This window comes from Pseudochaenichthys georgianus, unplaced genomic scaffold (assembly GCF_902827115.2).
Source record: "Pseudochaenichthys georgianus unplaced genomic scaffold, fPseGeo1.2 scaffold_603_arrow_ctg1, whole genome shotgun sequence".
Taxonomy (NCBI): domain Eukaryota; kingdom Metazoa; phylum Chordata; class Actinopteri; order Perciformes; family Channichthyidae; genus Pseudochaenichthys; species Pseudochaenichthys georgianus.
Genome location: NW_027263161.1, coordinates 56,247 through 79,098, shown reverse-complemented (window position 1 = coordinate 79,098; position 22,852 = coordinate 56,247). Strand labels below are relative to the sequence as shown.

At 42.3% G+C, this 22,852-nt stretch overlaps 1 protein-coding gene across 1 annotated transcript; it reads left to right on the top strand.

Moving 5' to 3' along the window:
* Positions 1 to 492: 492 nt before the first annotated feature.
* Positions 493 to 15,208, top strand: LOC117443411 (nuclear factor 1-like). Its single transcript, XM_034079390.2, has 4 exons — positions 493 to 3,655; positions 10,213 to 10,741; positions 13,638 to 13,834; positions 14,978 to 15,208. Exons 1-4 carry the CDS (start codon positions 3,629 to 3,631, stop codon positions 15,206 to 15,208), a joined length of 984 nt encoding a protein of 327 aa, XP_033935281.2. The 5' UTR covers positions 493 to 3,628.
* Positions 15,209 to 22,852: the final 7,644 nt, after the last annotated feature.

The following is a 22,852-nucleotide window of genomic DNA, read 5'->3' as shown; positions in this document are numbered from 1 at the left end:
ACATTCAATTGTGCATTAGAACTGGTTGAAATTAATTAGCCTTTAAATATAATTTCAATATATTCGCCTTTGTTCCTGTCAGTGACGCTCAACAGAGAGTTGTCTCCCTGTTGGTATTATTATCCTTTCACTTAATTTTTAGGTTGATCATTCTGTTTCCCTTTTTATATCTTAAATTATGACTGAATTAATACTTACATTGTCTCTGTATAGGGATTTTAAAGGTATACTTGAATCAGTATATTTCACTTTATCATACTTTCAACACATTATCCATATGACTCTATAGAACATGCCAGTTTGCATTTGATTACCTCTTAAAATAATCCTAATAATCCCAGAATATGTCTCTAATCCCCCAGAGTTTGTTCATGTCTGTTTTAGGCTGAATTTAAAACACTTAATGAGATTATATGCCAATACAACACTTTTATTAACAACATACAATTTGATTATTAGACTGTCAACACTGACATTTCATTTAGCTGACGCTTTTATCCAATTACAAGTGCAGCAAACCTTATTGATACAAAGTCAGAACAACAAGAAACATGCAGATATATTCACCTCAAATAAACAAACATGAGTGCTGTTGCATTAGTTGTTGTTGTTTAAACTTACTATATGTTTACACTTACAATATTAATATAATATTCCTAGAATATCCTTGTAGGATTTAAAAGGTGTCTGTTGTACTGTAAAGGAATGATATTGTCTATAATGGCAGTGTATTCTCTATATAATATGATTGTAATATGACTGAGGTGAGTTTATAGTGATTATCTTGTTGTCATGGCAACTTTGACCCACTGTGTGGTTCCTTTGTGTCCGGCTGTAGAGGACTCTGTGGTGCTGTGTGGGCCTCCTGCAGTATATGATATATGTGCATGGTGTTACAGTGTCTGTGGTTCAGAGCTGATGTGTGTGTCTGTCTGTGGAGGTTGATCTCCTCTAACGGTCCTGCAGGGAAACAGTGTCTGTGGCTTTAGAGGTGTTATGGATGTGTGGTAACTTCCATCCAGGCTAATATTGCTCTTATGTTCCTCTAAAGGCGAGTATAGTGTGTCTGTGTTTCTCAGGCGACACGAACGATCACTTTTCTCTCCTCTGGGCATATCTCTCTTGTATACCATGTAATGTTCAAACATCTGCTCGATTCACCAACATAATACCTTCATTTGGGACGGTTCATCATTTATCGTACATGTGCATATCTTTTTAAGGATCCAAAATAATTGTATTGATGTTTTTGTGATCAAAAAAGATTAGGATGGCACTTCTTTCTGCATGTTATACTGTAAGCTGCGTGGATATAGGGGGTGCTGCACACTCCATTCACCTCAAAGGTCAGGTCATAAGTTCAAACACATGTGAAAACAAATACAAACATACGAGATGTCAAGTGAATACTTGTACATTTTTAATTTGGAAGGCTTCCTGTTCCTTTTCAATGTTCAGTGTGAGATATTATTACTTTGCTCGCTGACATCTAGCCTATGTGTATTCCCCACTTATTATTATTATTATTATTATTATCCTGCGTTGTTACACAGTATGACTCTAAAAGGGCCTCAAACTGCAGAATAATTACTTTTTGAGTAAACCGTAATATTCCTGTACTTAACTTAATATTTTAAGTGCAAAACATCCACCAAACAAATAAGTATAACCCTTTCCTCCAGTTAACTTTGTTCCATTTCTGACTTTTCTGAGGACTAAACTTCAAGTTCAGGAGGTTTTTTTATCCCTCCAAACTATATAAAACGTTGTGTTCAAAGGGACCAAAGAGAGCAGCATCTCAGAGACAAACAGAAACACGAGAGGAGTCCAGGTGCTGCCCAACGTGTGTGCTCACATGACATTTATAGAGCAGAGAGTGATTCAATAAATACAAATGTCTATGCAAAGTAAATACTTACTCATAAAGCTACTCAAGGAGCAATACAAAAGAATGAGAGCGCTGATTGGCCATATCTAAGTATGATCTCTGTCTCATTATATTAGATCACTTTGTGTAACGTTGCTCCAACAACCTCAGGAGATAACGAGTGACTAAAACATGATGTGTGTGTTTGAGGCTGTAATTACAGAGACAGTAAGAGTGTGTCCCTATGTGAGTGGGTCCGGTCAGACCTTCAGATCACATCTGATCAGCTGGCAGCTTCTTATTGACTTCCCACCGGAGCGGCTGTTTGTGCGTTTTAGCAGAGAGGCATTTCACGGTTTACGGGGTTCCGGAGTGGCATTTGGACACGAGGTGTAGCACCGGATAGGAGTTTGTTTCCCGTCTCGTAACGGGACAGGAAAAATAAAGCAGCCTGTGGAGTGAGAGGGAGCCGCACAGCCAGCTGGACCCCGAGAGAGGCGGTCAGGCGCGGGGTTACCATCCCAATGTGTGCAAAAGACGCGGGAGAAACAACTTCATTGACTCTGTGCTGTTGGATTAAATCAATGTCTTCCTCCTCCTAATGAAGATAAACCCTTATACACCAGTGGGTTGTTCTGCTGCCCACTGGAGACAGTTAAATTGTATAAACGCACTGAAATAAATTCCTGCATACTAATCGATACCGATCCATAATCCCACACAGTGATCAGTTCCTCGGGAACACGGAGCACACACACTCTCACACACATCAGCGGCGTCACCACCGGGCTGTACTTGTGAAACTGCGAGAGGAGGATCGATGTGTCCCTCCTGATCAATACGCAGAGTGTGTGATCAGTTCGGGCTCTGCAGGGTCAGTGCGCACAGTCCCCGGCCGCACACAGACCGAGCAGCCGGGCAGCGGAGCGAGTGGAGCACCGGAGCCGGAGAGCAGACAGCAGAGCAGCGGAGAGGAGGTGGCGCTCCGTTCTGCGTCCGGGACACACCGACTCACTCTCTCTACCCCTCCCTCTCTCTTCGTTACCGTCTCCTCCTGTTGGAGATAACATTAACGGAAAGCAGCTGTCGGTTGTTTTAGAGGCGAGGCGGCCGTCTGGCAGCTCAGGGATCCCGTTGTGCCCTTTCTTTCTTCCTCCTCCCCAGTTCTCTTTCTCCACCGACACTACTGCACCGCGCACACCGTCCCGAGCACCGAGGAGCCGCACCATCGCACGCCGGCCACAGCAGCGCGCCGCAGCACGGATAGACATGTTGCTGAGGTCCGCTGGTCACCGCGGATCTCCGGCGGTCTGAAATGCAGTTTCGGGACAATTTGGAGATTAGCACCATCCAACGGCACCGGCCGCTCTCGCCTCAGCACCGACACCACACCGGGTTTCCCTTTGATACATTTTTTTTAATTTTCAGTTTTCATAACGGGACTTTTCTCTTGTTGCTGGCGATGTTCACCGTGTCAGGACAGAAAGTTGCGCGCTCCCCGGCGGAGGGCCTCTAACAGGTCCGGACAGTAGCCTACATGTAACCTGAGGCGGGGTCAACGTTCAGCCCTGGTTGGAAATGTGAAAGCGAAGGGGGCAAAAGGAGGGCTCTGTTTCCCCTCTCTCACTCCTTTTTTCTGTTCCTTCCTTTTTCACACACATAAACACACAGACACGCACGCGCACACACACCGGCTGGAGTTACATTAACCCACGCACACATAAACACACACCTTCCAGATCTAAGATTAGATCGACAGATATGTATTCTCCGCTATGTTTAACACAGGTGAGTGCTTTTCAAACGTTTTCAATGTTTCTTGACGCTGTTGTTTGCAGGGAGCTGTGTCCGGGCTCTCCCGGAGCTGCTGCCTGTGCTCGGGACGGTATGGGCGGTATGGACTGCTCCTATAGTCTTTGCTCTCTCTTCACACTCCCACTGCCGTCTTCCTCTGCTCGCGGCACATGGCGGACGGCGCATCAGAAGTTCACATGTTTTAGCTCCGAGCAGTCATTTATCCCTCAGAACTTTTGTCAACTTTTCTTCGGTCCAATTTGCGTGTTTGAGTAGTTTGTTATCAGGTTGACGTTTGAGCCGCTGGGTGTGTGTTTCTCTGCGGGCTGCTCCTCTGACTGAAGCCCGGCTCAGGCTCCCGCTGCCCGGCCAGCCTTGACCGGATCTTCGGCTCAGAGTTTGGAGCGCGCGGGGCTTCTTTCTGGAGACTTCCCTCTTAGCGTCTCCTATGAGTCTGAATGGCACACGTTAAGTACAATGTGGAGGAGCACAGTTTGGTGAAGGACACTCCTGCTGGTGATTTCTCTTTTCGATACCCCTAACTTTCAAAGTGTGTCTGCACTCGCCGACCTGCTGTGACTGTAGTTCAGTTTCAACGAGACGTGCAATGGGATTTTTTGTTGTCATTTCATAAATGTGACACGTTGTTTCTGGTCTCCGTGCGTCTTTATATGTGTGCAGAGATCAATGTGAGTGTACGCTGACTACAGGGTCTTGCCGGGAGCTGAAGGGTCTCTCCGCTGCAGGACTTCCTTCTTTCGGCTGCTTGTGTTCAACAATGCAGGTTGATCCTGTTCTGTACAAATCGAAGTGGATTTGATAATGAATTGCTTCCTTCCAGTTTAGGCCTTATATGAACCTAAGGCCTCACACAAATATGTGTGTCGACATTAAAAAACGAAATGTTTGTGTCAGAGGTGAGCTGCTGAGGTGACAGGGCATACCTGCAGCAAGTTTAACATTACATTTTTATTTTACACTTTAACTAAAACAACAATGACTACACGATTTAGGATTAATTTGCATTCATTTATCCGTCAGTAATTTACATTTGACCTTTTGCTCTTTAAAAATCCTTATCTCTGCCACAGTGTTGTGTTCAGGGTCAGAGGTTAAAACAGGATTTAGGAGATTTTTTGGGTGTGACATCTTGGAGATGCTAGCTGCAGATTTCGTCTTCCCTTTGCAGGAATTATTGGCTTCATCTCCTGAAATTAACCACGGCAAATGGACACAAATAGATTTCAATATTAAATCTTAAATTAAAACAAATCACAATATATATTTAAATATCTTGTAATCCAACAATTATTTGAATTAACTTTATCACAAGGATTATCTTTTCCTTTTTTTTTTTCAATTTCTTCAGACACCAGATGATGCACTGATATTTAAATCTTATAATTTATAAATGAGTAGATTTATAGGCTGTAAATAAATATGATATCGTCAGTGACACAAGCAGTAACATCATGTTGTGGTGTTTCTGCTGATCGGGTATTTTACCCTCAGTTTTTGGTGTAATGTCAGATTTTTGCTGCAGTTTTCATAAATCCTAAATCCTCCCAAAAACTGATTTGTCATCCTGATTTTCTGGTTAGAGATTCAGTCTGTTTGGAGACGTGTTTGAACCGTGGTTCAGAAGACAAGCTTTAACGTGTAATCTGATTATCAACCAGTAAAACCAATAATCAGCAGTTGGTTTTATAAATCCTGCTCAATGAAGAGGCTGGAAAACAAATGTTTAGCAGTTTAAACAGATGTTTTTTTTACTGCTTTGCTCTTGTAAAAAAATCAAGCTGATGTTTTTTTCTTTAGCTTATTGATTTCATTATTAATTTGTTTATTTTATTAATATCTATTTCTGATAAATGTGATTATTAAACAACATTGGACAATGGTCAGGCTGATTCTGAAGCCATGTATTCATACAAATAACAAAGACTCTGTGCCAGACACCATTTCTTTATTTGGCATCCCACATTTTTAATTGTAATATTAATATATTTATGTTTATATAATTTGCAAAATGTTTATAAAGTTGAACTTTAAACGTATATATTTCCTGATATAAATCCCCCCCCCCCCCCCAAACCTTGTGTCAGTAAATGTAGTATGTGTGTTTGGCTCCTCGGCCTGCAGGGGGCGCCCTCATATGAAACCTGTTAATCGATTTTTACTTAATTTAACTACTTTAACAAGGCTTTTGGTCATGTGAGGTATTTGTTGGCTTTATTTCCACGTCAGTGTCAGTGGCGTTCCAGAGATTGTGATTGCCGACGAGATCGGATGTTTGGGGTTTGCTCAACATTATTTACGTCTTGCGTCTTATTGGTTTGTTTTCGGCTACTTTTTTGTCACTTGAATTTCATGATTTCAGAAAATGCCAAGAGTAGATCTTAATATAATTTGGTGGTCACAGGAGCAGGATCTAAACAATTTAAATGTGATTATTACAAAAGTCAAATCTTAAAATGTACCACAAAGAGATTGGGTCTTCCAAATTTCATACTGAAAACAGTGTATTTAGAAGTGTTTGTTTCTCAGAGAAACCGTTTGACAGGCCTCTTGTGTAGAAAGGATCCTACTCACATTCTGCATTTCTTTCACAACTTGTGATGGGTATTATCAATTTGATATTCAATTTCCTCACTTATTTTCCATAAATAGTATTCACTTTCTTTAATGAAGTATTTTGAGAGTATTGGTGAGGTTTTGTTACTTGGATCCTGTGTGTTTGTCTGTGCATACAGTGTTGGTCCTCGGCAGTGTGTTTCCTCTTTCTTCATCAACAGCCGTTAGTGGCGAGGTTTTGGCGGCTCAGCCGGGCCGCGCCGGCATGCCACTGAGCCCGAGTGACACGGCGATAATTCCCTCAGTGTGTCAATAGACGGGGGGGCGGGGGGGGATTACATGATTGTTATTCAGGGGGTTGTTGTTACAGTTCTGCTATTGGGAGCCCATTACATGTGTCACCGAGGTGCAGAGGGGGAACATGTAAGCGTCGGCTCTCAGACTCCCCTCACGGGTTCAGAAATGGCGATTTCCTCCGATGCCGAAAGAAAGAAATACCTTAAAAGAGAGGAAAAAACAACCTGGGGAGCAGTGTGACACGTCAGCTTCAAAACCGAGCCACAGCAAGCTCAAATAGGAGACAATATGACTGAAAGACAAATGTTTTTTGCAGTTCTCAAATTCTCAAAAATTCCTAGTAAATGAACATATTTTATTTTCCTAGAATATGCAGCAAAAACAGCCATTGGGTTGAAATTATCTCAAATTTCATTATAAATTATTTTATTGTAATAATTATTTAATTCTGGTGAAACTCTCTGCTTTGATTTTCACTGTAGCCTTGAATCAAAATAAGTTACACATAGAACAAGATTGATTATCGGACCGAAAAGGGACATTTTCTACAGTTCTTAAAAAACGAAACATCAACAATCAGCTAGTATCAGTACATTTGCTGAATCACTATCTTGACATGGATGCACAAACAGGATTATTTTATTTAAAGACACATTTCAGAAAACAGTGGAGGGGAAGCCGAAAGCGAGGGGGATTATCTCACCCCTGCTGGCAGCAAGGCACGTTTTTTATGGCAGACAATGAGGGAGTTGTTAAGTGGGATTTTGTTTGCGGCGGACGGACAGAGTGTGAAGCGGCGGAAGCAGAGACGCTGTACTGTGAGGAATGTTGGTATGTGGCTGCAGCCAGAGCGCCGAGCTGCTGTGGAATGCGTAGTGTGTGTGTCTGCGCATCTGTGTGGAGGCACACATAATTCCTCCAGCAGACCCTTGTTGTTCTTATGCCAGAGGACAGAAACACATCTCAATTCTAATAGTAATCACAAATAACAAAAGGTGGTGTTCGGCCGTCCTGCAGAACGTCCGAGAACGTCTGCAGAGCGTCTGGCTGCAGAGCGTCTGGCTGCAGAGCGGCTGGTTGAAGAGCGTCTGGCTGCAGAGCGTCTGCAGAGCGCCTGCAGAGCGTCTGCAGAGCGTCTGCAGAGCGTCTGCAGAGCGTCCGGCTGCAGAGCGTCCGGCTGCAGAGCGTCTGGCTGCAGAGCGGCTGGTTGAAGAGCGTCTGGCTGCAGAGCGTCTGCAGAGCATCTGCAAAGCGTCTGCAGAGCGTCCGGCTGCAGAGCGTCCGGCTGCAGAGCGTCTGCAGAGCGTCTGCAGAGCATCTGCAAAGCGTCTGCAGAGCGTCCGGCTGCAGAGCGTCCGGCTGCAGAGTGACTGCAGAGCGGCTGGCTGCAACAACAAAAAACTCCTCCGGAAGTTCCTGTATTTAACTAAATGTTTTAACCTAGATCTTCAAGTTGATCCAAAAAGAATACAAATAAAAATCAATCTCCAGGTTCACCTCCTCAATGGGAGCCAAGGGGCCTTAGAGACAGTATGGGAATCCTGGATTTTTAACAAATAACACCAAGATTTATCTCGGTTTGACTATCTCTGAATAGTGTTTTTTATGTATTTCTTTTCAATACGTGGCTCTCGAGGAGGGACAGGGCCTCCAATCCTGCTCAGGAATCCTCGGAGAGCGTTTTTCCAAATAAGGAAGGTTCCAAGAAGATGTTTTCTGTCCGTCTGTGTTTTCTGTGCTCTTGGTGATGAAAGTGTTTTTCTGCCCGTCCTTCAGTGTTTAGACCGACAAACTGAAATGACAGGTTTTCCACTGAGCTTCACCGCAGACGACTGTCCCAACCATAAGAACAAAACAAAGAAACATGTATCAACAATATCTACACTTCTCATACACTGCACCACCAAGGTGCCATGGAAACAATGTAAAGACTCCGCATCCCTGGATTTCAGTTTTCAGACTTGACACTTGCTCGACCTTTTATTGTTGTTATTATCAAAATAAATGCATAGATCAAAAACTGAAACGTGACGGAATTAAAAACAGAGGATGTGTTTTTAATTGAAGGGAAATACATCGAAAACAATGGTACATGGTCTGCAGATAATGATATACAAAAGCAAGACCTCTGGTATAAAGCAGTTATTAAATAAGTGATTGAACCCTAACGTTTAATTTGTCTTCAAATAAGTTCAATATTCAGACACATGCGGACTGTTCTGACTGAGTCAATAACCAAAACCATTCAAAGTTAGATCAGTTTCATAATATTGTTGATAATCTTTGCAGTACCTCATTTAAGTTATGTTTTGCCAGTTTGAATATAATTTAAGAGAGGAGGAGGGGGGAGAGCAGGTGTAACCAACCCCAAATTGGGTCTAATCTACGGCATGCTTTCTAACCACATTCCCACCCGTAATAACTGGGCAGTATTCATCAGCCAGAGCCTCATAATGCACCTTTAATTCACCTGTAATCCCTGATGGGAGCCTCGGTGCTTGTGGGGCCTCTTTCTGCTCGCCTGCCGTGGTTTGTTGGTCGGTCGATAGTTGGTGGGATTCTGTTTTTTTTCTTCGGGTTTGGCAGACCCCCACAGACCCACATTCCTGCCTGAAAGCCAAGAAAGCAGTAGACAGGCTGAACTGACACTAAAGAGTGTGTGTGGGCCGAGAGAGAGAGAGAGAGAGAGAGAGAGAGAGAGAGAGAGAGAGAGAGAGAGAGAGAGAGCGCTCTGCAGCCTCTGCCTTCTGACCTGTGATCAGCCAGCGGATTACTGTCAGAATCACAACTCATTCTTTGTACTACACAACTTCCTTCTTTCTTCCTTTTGCATTCGCTGCTATCCTTCCTTTGTTGTTTCCTTCTTTGTCTTTTATTGCCTCTCAACTTGCTTCCTTAACCCCCTCTGTTCTCCAGACTCTCCTTGTATCATTATTTATTTCGGTTTTCCCCTTCTTTTTTTTCTGTTTCTTTGCTTCTGTTCTTTTCCCTCCTTGTAAACGTACTTAATATTCTATGCTTTGCTTTCTTCGTCATACTTTGGTTTTCCTATCTGATGAATGTCCTACAGTCTTCTTTGTGTCAATCTTGTCTCTGTTTTATCCCCTCTCCTTTCTTTGCCCCTTCTTTCCTTCTTTCTTCCCTCTTTCATTTACATCCCTACTTTATTTCCTTCAGCATTTCCCTCTCCCCTTGATCATTTTTATCATTTTTATCTGCACTGTTTCTATAATATTCTGTTTCTATTATATTCTATTTTATAGTATTTACTTGTACTATTGTATCTGTGTTATTGTGTTGCACTGTTGGAGGAGTCTGTGACCTAAGATGTTCAATGTCATAACTACACTGTAGCTATGCACACATGACAATAAAAGCCTTGAAACTTGAAAATAAAGTAAAGAACCAAACCTTCCAAAAATGTTGTGCTGAATGTGTCCAAAAATGATGCTACAAAAACCTTTTTCTCATGGAAAGAAGTAAATGAAGAAATTAAACTACATGACACAGAATATATATGTAAAGATATATATATATATATATATATATGAATACAAATAAATAGATATATGATGATACAGTTTAGAGTGGAATCAAGTGATTTCCCTTTAAAGCAGGAAGCTGTGTTGTTGCATGTTGGTTTGATTGTCATTGACACGTCTCTCCTCTCCCTTCCTCAGGATGAATTCCATCCTTTCATCGAGGCCCTGCTCCCCCACGTCCGGGCCTTCGCCTACACATGGTTCAACCTGCAGGCCCGCAAGAGGAAGTACTTCAAGAAGCATGAGAAGCGCATGTCCAAGGAGGAGGAGCGCGCCGTGAAGGACGAGCTGCTGGGCGAGAAGCCGGAGGTCAAACAGAAGTGGGCGTCTCGCCTCCTGGCCAAGCTGCGCAAGGACATCCGGCCCGAGTTCAGAGAGGACTTTGTACTGACGGTGACGGGGAAGAAGGCTCCGTGCTGTGTGCTCTCCAACCCTGACCAGAAGGGCAAGATGAGGAGGATCGACTGCCTGCGCCAGGCGGACAAAGTGTGGAGGCTGGACCTGGTCATGGTGATTTTATTCAAAGGGATTCCCCTCGAAAGTACTGACGGGGAGAGGCTGGTAAAGTCTCCTCAGTGTTCAAACCCCACCCTGTGTGTGCAGCCGCATCACATTGGAGTTTCAGTTAAGGAGCTGGATCTCTACCTGGCCTACTTCGTGCACGCCGGTAAGTCCCTGAGCCTCCTCTTATTCTTCTTCATGTGTGTGATTGGATGCTGAGCTGCTGCTCTTTGTAACAGTGTACATGTGATAAAAACACAACGAACACACAACGACACACACCTTCAGAAGCTCCACAGTCTTTCTTCTGTAATATAAGGGCAGCCATTTCTTCCTTTGGCTTCCTGTAGGGTCTCACTTCATCTTTGGTGTCTTTATTTATTGACTGCTCGTTGTTTGTTGGTTCATGTTTTTTCTTAACTATATATGTTGAAATACCAAAACCTTTTTCAAAAGTGCAGTGGTTTAACTCGACTCTGCGGCTGAAGTCGAACAGTCCATTTAGCTTAGGAACCTTCCTAACGGAGTGAAATGACCCGGAAGTCCCTCAGTGGCAGCCATGATAAGTGCCGTTCCAATTCTCTAGAATGATGAGAATGATAGGAAAGGAGGTTTCAAACTTCCTTGATAACCTCCTTTAGCTTAGGGACCACTGGACCTCCCTAACCGACAGGGGAAGTGAAAATGCTGCCCCACAATGCCTTGCAGCCGCAGCATTTGCCGTCACTCAACAGTCGGCCGTTCACGGAAACAACCGATTATGACCGAGAAATTATATCATGGAAGTTACGGTGCTTATTAAGCTTTTTAAAACATAGGTGGTAAGTTGCCAAAGTGCTTTGTTTTGAACGTTCATCAGTATTATAATCAAAAAGAGAAATATGAACGTTAGTTTTTACTGAAATGATCAAATAAAGTCAACATTTCACAGTCTTTACTGAGCTGTGTGGGGTTTGTTCAACTTTTAAAAGATGTTTGAATGGTGATATACACAGTGATAGATGTTAAGGACTAACGTTTATAATAAATACATCTGTATTGATTTTAAGATCTTTAGTTCATACGTATTGGGATCATTAGTATTAATGTGGACCGGAGGGAGAGGGTAACGAGCATAAGTTTCACTTTCCTTTTTTATTTCAATTCCAACTTTGGTCCTGAAGAATATGTTTCTCTGTTGTCCACGTTCATAAAGCAAAGCAGCAGCATCAGAGCACGGTGCAGAGTCTCTAGATGAGTTTACAGTAGTCCCTCGTTCTTATTAAACATCCATGTTGTAGTCCGCTGTATAGAAAACTGTGGTTTCCATAGTTTCCCCACAGCAGCAGACGCACACAATGACGTCCGCTGGCGCATCATAAACACGTCCGATAGTGAAAGTGCAGTCGGATTCTCTAAAGTACCGCGGTCTCTTCTCCTAAGTCCTTTTGAATTCTCCTGTCCACTATCCCTTAACCCCGTGACGTTTCACTCAGAGGTCAAGGAATAGACGATAGGGTTAGAACTTAGGAGCTGATCTTTGGACTATTCGACTGCAGCCTGGGTCTTCTCGAGGCAGCCATAATGTCTGTAGCATTGAGCTTGAGATCAGCAGTTTAGTGATATTCCCATTCTGGATATCAAGAGATCCTATAAAGCTGAAAGAGACCTGACTGTAAGTTATTTCAAAACTAACGTTGGCATACCTTTTTTATAAAAGTGGTCTTTGGCTTTGTTGCAGATTCTAGTCTAATTGTCAGTTGGATAGTTGATGAAATCTGTAGCTTTCTTTACTCTTATCAACAGGTTAGCTAACATTTTACAGAACACTTGTTTTTCCAGTGGACGTTGGCCTGTGTTCTTAGAGGGATTTGTCAAATATCTTTCAAAGTCAATTTCATTTATCTAAATAGTATTCTTGATGTCTAAATCAGTAGTTGGCAAATAATCTCTCCTCGGGTCCATTTAGTAGCTGTTTTGGGACCCAACATCACATCACAGTATCATCAGTGCATACGTTGACCTGCATTATAAACCACCAAGGATGAAAGTCTCAGAAAATGTGAAGTCCATGACAAATGATGTAGGTCAACTTAATGAGGAATAGGATGTGAAACAATGATAAGCTGATTTTAAATGCTAACATTTTTCTTTCTTGTTTTAAGATATAGATACCCATTTCTAATTGTTTTTAAATGATCTTCTTTGGACTCTAAATTCACACTCATCAGTAAATAATTTGCAATACAAAACAAAAACTCATTCAGAATCAAAATCTCACAATGACAGACAGAAAAACCAGAACTTAAATGCACACAAGACTAATCACACAAACAAGACACAGGTGGGGAGGGAGGAGAAAACACAGGGGCACCAGGTGAACACAATCAGGTAATCAGGCAGGAGGGAACACAGAGGCCGTTTCTCAATGTCGAGTACACATGCTGCAGAGCAACTATTTCAAGTATACTACGTGGCGCAGAATGCTGGGCATTTAACATGCATTTAAACAGTCCTTCGGCGCCACTCGATGACGTAGTATACTTGAAATAGTTGCTCTGCAGCATGTGTACTCGCGATTGAGAAACGGCCAGAGACAGGAAGCAACAGACAAGACGGTGGGGGGGGGGTGAACATTTTTCAAAATAAAAAAAGAAACCAAAGACAGATCTTGACGGGACAAAATAAAACAGGGAAAACTAAGACGGATCATAACTGTAGCTGCTGTGGAACTTTAGGCACACATGAATCAGCAGATGCAGAAGATTACTCACTTGAATTAATAGCAATAAATAATAGTAGTATGTGATTGACAGCTCTAGATACTTCTAAATGCCTTGTTTTCCTTTCTTGTTCTTCACATTCTTTTAAGGATAAACTTACATGTATTTGGGGGTTCAAATGCAAAGAGAAAAAGTGATGTCATGAAAATATGTTTTAGGAAGGAAAAAAGGCATTTTATGTTGCAGATTATACTTCTTGTCCTGTTTTTGTGGAGATGCGCCTGTCAGCAGTCACACACCCGCACAGCGTTCTGAGAAAGATCTTGGTCTGTCAAAATGACAATGCTTTCCTTCTGGCAGACTGCAGCTTCTCTGAGCCCCAAGACTGCTCCCACCCCTACCCTCAGCCCGCGGTGTGTTTGCACTGTGCGGTGGCAGCAACCAGCTGTGGACGCTTCACACAGTCAGAGGGAAATAAATGTTTTTTGGCTGAAGCTGCAGTCGCTGGTTTGTGGCTTTCTGTTGAGGTGGACTTTCAGTCGGAGAAAGCTCCAATGGTTGGCACAGGCTGAGAAGCCGTCAGAGAGATGATGCTTCTCTGCAGGAGAAACACTGACGGATCATTGGTGGAGATATGTTTGTGTTCTCTTTTGCTAAATTAAGGTTTTTGTTTGATCCGGAATGTCTTTTCATAACAGTTTAGGAGTTTCTATCTTGAGAGGGAGAAGTCCAAGGCGCCCACAGAGCACTCCCCCCTCCCATTCCCCTTTCTCTCTCCCCCCGTTTAGTTGTAGGAGGCTCAGGTTTAGTCATGCCCCTTATTTAAGGCTACGGAGCTTTTCTGGAGCGGTGGCGTTGATTGAAAGCCACGTGAAGGCGGCTGACCTCCGGGGGGACCGGGCCGGAGGCGGGCTCTGTCAGGGCTTCCGAGCCCGTAATTAAATTCATCCCCATACCACTGACTCCGTGTGGGGGGGGGGCAACAGTGTTGCCAGTAGTAACCGCATCGCAACACCAACCATTCATCATTTAATCCTCTCAGCGTTCAGCAGCAGGATGTCAGAACCTCAAAGACATGACATCTGAAGTTGGTCTGAACTTTATATTAAGTTTCATTTGGTTTCAGGAGAAGCAGTAAAAGATTCAAAGTGTGTTCCTTCAGTCCGGCAGCTGTCTTATGTATTTATTTATTTTTTAACTTTAATGCAACTATTTTTTGTACTATCTTGAAATTCTATTGATCTAATTTGGGTCTTCACTCTGACACACTTTTTGGTGTGTCATTTTATTTAGGGTTGTTTTTAAAGCTCTTATGATTGTTGAATAACACTCAGAGCTCTCGGTTAAAGTTCTGGAAAATGGTGGTGGTTAAATCTAAATCTGACTGCATGTAGGACAGGCAGGGTGTCGATTTAAGTCATTAACCAAGTCAAAACATTTCTGTTGTTGGACATTTTGTATTGTGAGGTTTAAAAGAAATGTTTTATATATTTTTTCAGCTGACTGCTGACGAAGACAGTCGCATTTTTTACAGGCTCCCACTACCTGTTAGCATCTAGCTCTCCTGCCTACAAACATTTAGCCACCCCTGCTTATATATCTTGACGCAGTTTGGCATTGGTGCATGGGACAGTAATTGCCCTAACCTTTTACACTCAACAATGCCATCAAAACACCCTAAGGATTATGTGCTACTTCAGAGAGCTAATACACAGATAACAGACCTTAAGAAGGACATCCGACGGCTTTCTGACGAGCTGAAAGAAAAAGACTCTCATGTCCAGTCTCATGGAGGTGGCAGCTTGTCTCGTTCAGTACACCTATCCATGACACAGTTCTGTGGGATCCTTCCACCTGTCCACGGCCTTCTGACTCCTCGACACCTGGCCATCAGCAGTCGTGGTCTGAGATGGTGCACAGGAGCTTATTGAATGGGGAGACTTCAAACGGGGTGCTCTCTTTTCCTCTCCCTCTCCTGACAGCTCATCAGTCTCGAGTCGTGCAGCTCGCTGAACCTGTAATAAGTGAATTTTAGGAAAGGTAACGAAGTTTGAGCAGTGTGGGTTTTATATTAACAGTTACACATATTTCAGTGTAATAACTGCAGTGGCCTTCCTGTCACTGAGAATAACGAAGATCCTCAGTGAAGCACAAGCACATGTTTCTCACTAAATTGCACAACTTATTAAAAAGATCAGTTCAATGCAACTAATGTCGTCTTAGTGTTATTGCATGATGTTAAAATTGGTTTGCCATGAATTTAGTGATGGACTGTAAACATTTTAAATGTAGCATTTAAGTGTTTCTCAGTTACAATGTTGTTGTTTTAATAAATGATGGTGCAGCACTGTAGGCCTATGTACCTCTTTATAGGCATGTTGTCCTTAACAAATTGTTTTTGCACTGATCAGGGGGTACTTGGCTGAATCTTTTTTTCAAAGGGGGTACATTATTGAAAATAGTTTGAGATCCACTGGGCTAAAGAACTGTTTTGTGTTATCGACAATTTTGGACTGACTCAGCATGTCAAGGGTCCGACGCACAATAAGGGGCACACTCTGGACTTAATTGTATCAAAGGGTCTGAACATCTCTAAGCTTGTGGTGACTGATGTTGCGCTCTCCGACCATTCCTGTGTTTTCTTTGAGAGCTCTATTTCTGTCCATACAATTGCTAAGAAAGAGGTAACCACTAGACGTCACTTAACTGAAAATGCAGAGGACATGTTTGCTCAGATTTTTACTCCCTCAATTGCCCATGCTAACTTCTCAGTAAATGAGCTAGTTGCTCATTTTAATTCTAAAATAACAAATGTCATGGATGCCATCGCTCCCATTAAAATAAAGGAAGTATCTAGCAAGAAAAGATCTCCATGGAGAAAAGCCATGACTGTGAGAACAGCAAAAACTGAGTGCAGAAAAGCTGAACGCAGGTGGAGAAAAACAAATCTCCAAGTTTACTTCGAAATATATAAAGAGAAACTCGGTTTCTATAATCAGGAAATAAAAAAGGCACGACAGTCTTTCTTTTCTGACATCATTACCAAAAATAAAAACAACTCATGTGCCTTGTTTTCAACAGACTAACTAACCCCCCAGTGTCAGTAGCCTCTGAATTTCTATCCACCAGGGCCTGCAATGACTTTGCCTCCTTCTTCACTGACAAAATCATGCAAATTAGACAGGCAGTCAGTGCCTCTGCATCAGGTACAGCAAATGTACTGTCCCTGTGTCCACCTAAAGCCAATTCAGACACCATGTCACAATTCCGTCTGATAAAAGACCTGGAAGACATTATTCAACATCTGAAATCCTCCTCCTGTAGCCTCGATATTATTCCGAACTGTTTTTCCCTGCATGGCCTCAGATATACTACACATAGTAAACAAGTCTCTTCAATCAGGTGTATTTCCACAGGCCCTGAAAACTTTAGTAATTAAACCGCTCCTAAAAAAGCATAACTTAGACACAACCGTAATGAATAATTACAGGCCAATATCAAACCTTACTTTTTTAAGCAAATTGATTGAAAAAGTTGTTTTTCAACAGTTGAGTCATTTCATGTTTTTAAATGACGGTTTTGATGTGTTTCAGTCGGGCTTTCGACCTAACCACAGCACTGAAACTGCACTTGTAAAGGTCTTAAATGACATTCATTTAAACACAGACAGTGGCAGAATATCAGTTTTAGTATTATTAGATCTCAGTGCTGCGTTTGACACTGTTGGCCACAACATATTGCTAGACCGTCTAGAAAACTGGGTGGGAGTTTCAGCAACAGCTCTAAATTGGTTTAGTACCTACTTAAAGGACAGAACAAACTTTGTCTCAATCGGCAACTACACATCAACTTTGACAAATATGTCATGCGGGGTTCCTCAAAGCTCCATCTTAGGACCTTTGCTTTTTAATATTTATATGCTACCTCTGGCTGAAATTATTACAAAACTAATGTCACAACAGGACTTAGAAAAGCTTGTCCATACTTTTATTTTCAGTAGACTCGACTACTGCAATAGTGTATTCACAGGGCTGACAAACAAATCCATCAGAAAGTTGCAGCTGATTCAGAACGCTGCTGCACGTGTCCTCACTAACACTAAAAGAGTGGATCACATCAGTCCGGTTCTGAAATCTCTACATTGGCTTCCAATCGGCCAAAGAATTGATTTTAAAGTACTATTGCTAGTTTTTAAATCATTACATGGTTTAGGACCAAAGAATATTGTTGAACTCCTACATAATTACGAGCCATCAAGGTGCCTCAGGTCTTCTGGGACGGGTCTGCAATCGGTACCGAGAGTAACAACAAAACATGGAGAGCTGTTATACCCCGACACTCTGGAATAAACTACCCAAATCATGCACGTCCGCAGAAACGCTTACTATTTTTAAATCGAGACTAAAAACATATCTCGTTGCCGCTGCTTTTAATTGAGATGATCATATTCGAACTACAGTATGCCTTTTAAACATGTATTGTTTACCTGTGGTGTTTATTTTTATTATTTTATTATCTTTGCTTTGTAATGCCTGTTGTAAAATGCCATTGTACAATGTGTTTTTACTGTATTTATTCCTAAAAAATATTTTAATTTGTTTTGTAAAGCACTTTGAATTGTCGCGTACAGAAAATTGCTATATAAATAAACTTGCCTTGCCTATATATCTTTTTTAATTGTAGATTTTCATTTGGTGGTTTTATAAAGGAAATTATGAATAAATCAATGACACCATGTCACCAAAACGGCTAAAGATTGTGGACTTCTCTTCCAGTTTGGTGCAGAATGATGCCGTTGTACAGTGAGGAGTTCAGAAAACAGGAAGTAGCTGCTGGCTGTCTTACAGGTGGAGCTTTTCACAAGAACAGACTCTCACTGACTGCTGTCAACCGTGAACACACACACACACACACACACACACACACACACACACACACACACACACACACACACACACGCACGCACACACACACACACACACACACACACACACACACACACACACGCACACACGCGTAGTGTGTGTGTGTGATGTGTGTGTGTTTAGGGTCAAGGGTTAGCCCCCCTCCTCTCCCTGATTTACGAGCTCGCCCACAGCAGCAGAAGCGGGTGTCACTATCACAGGAACGCTTAACACGTGCAGAAAGGTCAGAGGTCACAGCGTGGAGGTCGTGCCCCCTATCATCAGCCCGTTTAACCTCTAGGATAAACACCCCCACCTCATTAACAACACACACACTCCCACAGAGCTCGGGGGACAGGAACAGGAACAAAAAGTTAGAAAAGGTTGACTCCAGCATTCAGTGATTTAGAACCATCATAGCCGGAAATAAAGACGTTAACATTTATTACAGATGAGATAATATTTATGTGCGCAGTAAAGTTAATTAAATATAATTAGAGAAATGGAATCATAAACGTTTGATAGAATGAGTTGTACATTTAAGTTAGTGACTCTGCAGCCAATCCCGTCACAGAGGTGCTTCCAGTCGTCCTCACACTTTCATTTAGGTGTTTGGGCAATGAGATCAGGAGATGAGTGAGCTGATTGGACCATTTACGTGTATCATTACCCTCTCTCGTCTGGGCGGTAAGAAAAGAGCCCTAAGTGCAGCATCAGCCAACCAAGTGCTGACTGTTGCTACCTGAAAAGTACTATGCCGCCGAAACATTATTTCAGCCAATCAGCGTCGTCAGATCTGATGGTCCAAGGGCTACAATTTCGGTGCCATTAGCAGCTAATATGAAAACTCCGTTTTTGACATACAAATTGAATTATGGATCATCAATAATTTAAGCATATCCGATAAGTATATCGATTGATTTATACCTAGAGTGCGTTAGCATTTTTTCGCTCAGGGCTCATTTAGACGCTTCTTGTGAGACTTGTGTTTTGTTTCGGTAAACATGGTTCATATCATCAGTAAGCTGAGTTTCTTCCTGTTAAATGAGCAGGACACATTAATAGTTTATTACATTTTAAGAAGCCCTGAGACACAGTTTAGGGAGAAAAAAAACGGGGGGGGAAAGCCCCTTAACAGGTTAAATGGGAATTAAATCATTTTAAGTAATTTTGAGTGTTCCCAAAGCCCCGGTGTTCTGCAGTTTGTGTGGGCCTACTGTACTGTTGCACAGTTTATACTGTAGAAACTATGTCCAGGTCAAGGTGTTTGGAAGTTTTGGAAGATTCATAGCTAACCACACTGAAGATTATGGAGGTATTGATCAGTCTTCTCATATTTTGAAGCCTCAATTTGTCCCCCCCCCCCCTCTAACATCACCAGAAGTCATAATTTAAGGGGTCTTTTCTCAAGGAGCATCCCCCCGGACCCCCCTAGTATTGTTTGGTCACCATTTCCACAGCCCCACCTAAAATATTTCTAACCAGCCGCCACTGAGAGGATCCCTTCCATTTCTTTCTATATGTCTTCCTTCAGACATTTTGTTTTTTTAGTGTTGCAAGACATATTCCCATCCTTTACTGACGCCAACATTTTATTTTGTTTTCATTATCAAAATAAGATCAACATGAAGCAATATCCTAACAACAATTGTGTGTATCAAAGCCTGAAATGTCTCCTGCTCCAAATGATTGAAAACACATGACATGACATGTTCATTCAGCTATTATCATGAACACACACATAGTGACACTACACAAATGCATCCTGTCTGTTTGATACAAATCTACAAAATAACGGAGCCTTTTTCAAACATCCATCTATATATTCTTGTTTTTAAAGATGTACGTCTTCAGTAGAAACCAATGGGCTTGGAGCTGAGAGACACAGACAGGAAGTCAGAACGTTTTGAGAAACTAAGAATGTGTTAGTTTCAGTCTTAAATTCTAAAGTATAGAACAGACATCAATAAATGTATTTATGATTATATATAAAATCTTAATATGCTGCAGAGCAACTTCACATTACAGTCTGACTCGATGTCCCTGGCTGCGTTCCAACACATTTCTTCTGGGGGCTGCAGTCTCTTTTAGAGTCTATCTGCTCTCTCAGGTCATTTTGAAGTGCAGTATACTAGATGTAGGATGTGGAAGTGTTTCTGTGACTTCATCTCACCTTGTGTGTTTCTTAAGAAAGCTTCTCATGCAGCACAATTGGAGGATATCAGTGTGTGTGTGAGATAAGGAGGCTGTAGAACGTGAAGGTTTCCACTTGCATACCAGGCAAACAGCAGGTGTGTGTTTGTGTGTGGAAAGTTGTCTAACCCACTTCCCTTCGTCCTCTGAGCTCTTAAAGAGATTTGGAGCTTCGTCTCTGAACTAGTTAGTGTAACTCCGACCAGCCGCCCTACAAAAGACTCCATCTTGACTAAAACACTGAGATGTCCCGATTCCAATCTTTTGAAAATCACGTGATCGGAGCCGATCATGTGATTTTCAAAAGATCGGAATCGGGCAAAAAAAATCGGGGATCGGGAATTGTTATTATTTTTATTTTTATAAAATATTTTTATTATTTAATGTTACAAAACAAAAATGACCATGTTCACGTCTTAAAGTCATCCTGAGGCCTTAGTTTTGGTTTAAAATGACACAACATCATGTATGTGTTGCTTCTTTTGGGCTTGTTTTCAGACCTGGTTGCTTATTTCTCTCAAAGCTGTCAACAGAGTGGGCAGGGCACATAGTAGCAGTAAGCTAACGAGAGGCTACATTCAGCTGGTGACTCGGGAGTCGGGACAGAGAAAATGTCAGGAGTTTGGAAGTATTATAAAATTGAAAGCGAAGGCAGTGTAACAGCCAGATGCAATGTTTGCAAGGCGGAGGTTCCGCGTGGTGGAAAGAACAGAGCTACGTTCAACACGACCAATCTAATACGCCACCTGAGAAACAAACACCAACAACAACACGACGAGTACACAGCAGCCACTCAGGTAACGGCACTGAAACAACCGACACTTTCAGAGACTTTTCAAATGAAAGAGAAACTGCCCCAGAACAATGAAAAGGCCAAACAAATAACAGCCAAGATAGCTGAATTCATCGCGTTGGATGACCAGCCGTTATCTGTTATCAGTTTTTAAAGGTAACGTGAACTTAAAGAGCCAGTGACAGCCTCCCAACAACTGTTGTGCAATGAAATATTGGGCTACTAGTAATCTCGAACCATCAGTTTAAAAAAGAAGGTGCGATACCGTTCCGATAAATATCAATAATTTCGAACATCGCGGGGAAATTCCTTCGACTCATTTTGAAGTTTTGGGGGAAGCCTGAAGTGACGTCAATGCGGGAACGCTTCACTGTGCGGCGAGAGAGCCAAACACGGACAAAGTGTGTTGTCATGCGTAGAAATGGTGAATTCCTGAGTTTAGGCACGTTAATAACGTTTTAATGAAGTTGACTACAGTATATTCATATTTGTCAGTGCTTTCATGTCAATTCGGCGAACATAAACATAAATGATCGTGGTGAAGATGATGATTAAATTAGGATTAAAAAAAAGTGAGAGCTGCTGAATTTCCTCCCGTCGGATGTGATATAAAAACAAACCGATTATTTTTGTAGTTGTAAACTCAAGTGGATGAAACTACATTTATTAGTGCTTTCATGTCAATTCGGCGAACATATGATACATTAAATGATCGTGAGGATGATGATTAAAAATCGTTTGTTTGAGCCGGTCTGCATTTCCTGAGAAAACAAACCGATGCTTTTTGTAGTTGTAGTACACCAACATGGATTAAACGTGTGGTTTTTTTACAACAATGTTGGGGAAATTAATGGATAAAATGCACAGATTATTATTATTATTATTCCCACTCCGATCGGGACACTAGGTCCACCGTTTCCCCGCAGCGAGGCTCCCCCGTTGACAGTTTACGTGGGCTGGGTGCAGTGGCGGACTGGCCATCGGGACGAATCCCGATGGGCCGGTACCGAAGTGGGCCGGTCGGATAAGTCACTAGCACATCCCCCACTCCCCCCGTTGACAATTTACTAGCGGTATCGAAGTGGGCCGGTCAAGAGTCCCGGGTTGATTTTTAGTCCCAGTCCACCACTGGCTACATGACCATATGATCGCCCATATTGACGCACCTCATTCCTAAACTTCTAACAGATAGAACATAAACCGATCCTTCAGCCTCATATGAGCTCTCAGACACGTTCAACATTAAACTGTCATCGCTGTCTGAGCTTGCTGCTGTGCGCCATCGTGCGTTTACATGCAGATGCTGGGATCCTGAACAGTGCAGCTGGAGCACTTGGCCCGCAATGACGTCACACATCATTTGGCGGACTTGAAGAATCCCCGAGAAGATCCAGAATATCGTCAACATTGTTGACGAAAGGCATCAAATTGATGGGTTTGGATGATGGGTGAAACCCGTGTCACAGGCTCTTTAAATCCAAGATTCTTCTTCTTCTCCTCCTTGTCATCATGTGGAACGGTTTAAGGCCAAGCGCTGGTAAAAACCACAAACTTCTGTGGTTATGGAAGTACACACTGTGACCACGGAAACACCCCCGACAACAAAGGCTGTGTCACACACATTCAATCATTCACATTCAATGAGCTTTTGGCGAACACACTCTGAGGCCGACGATTTTTTTTGA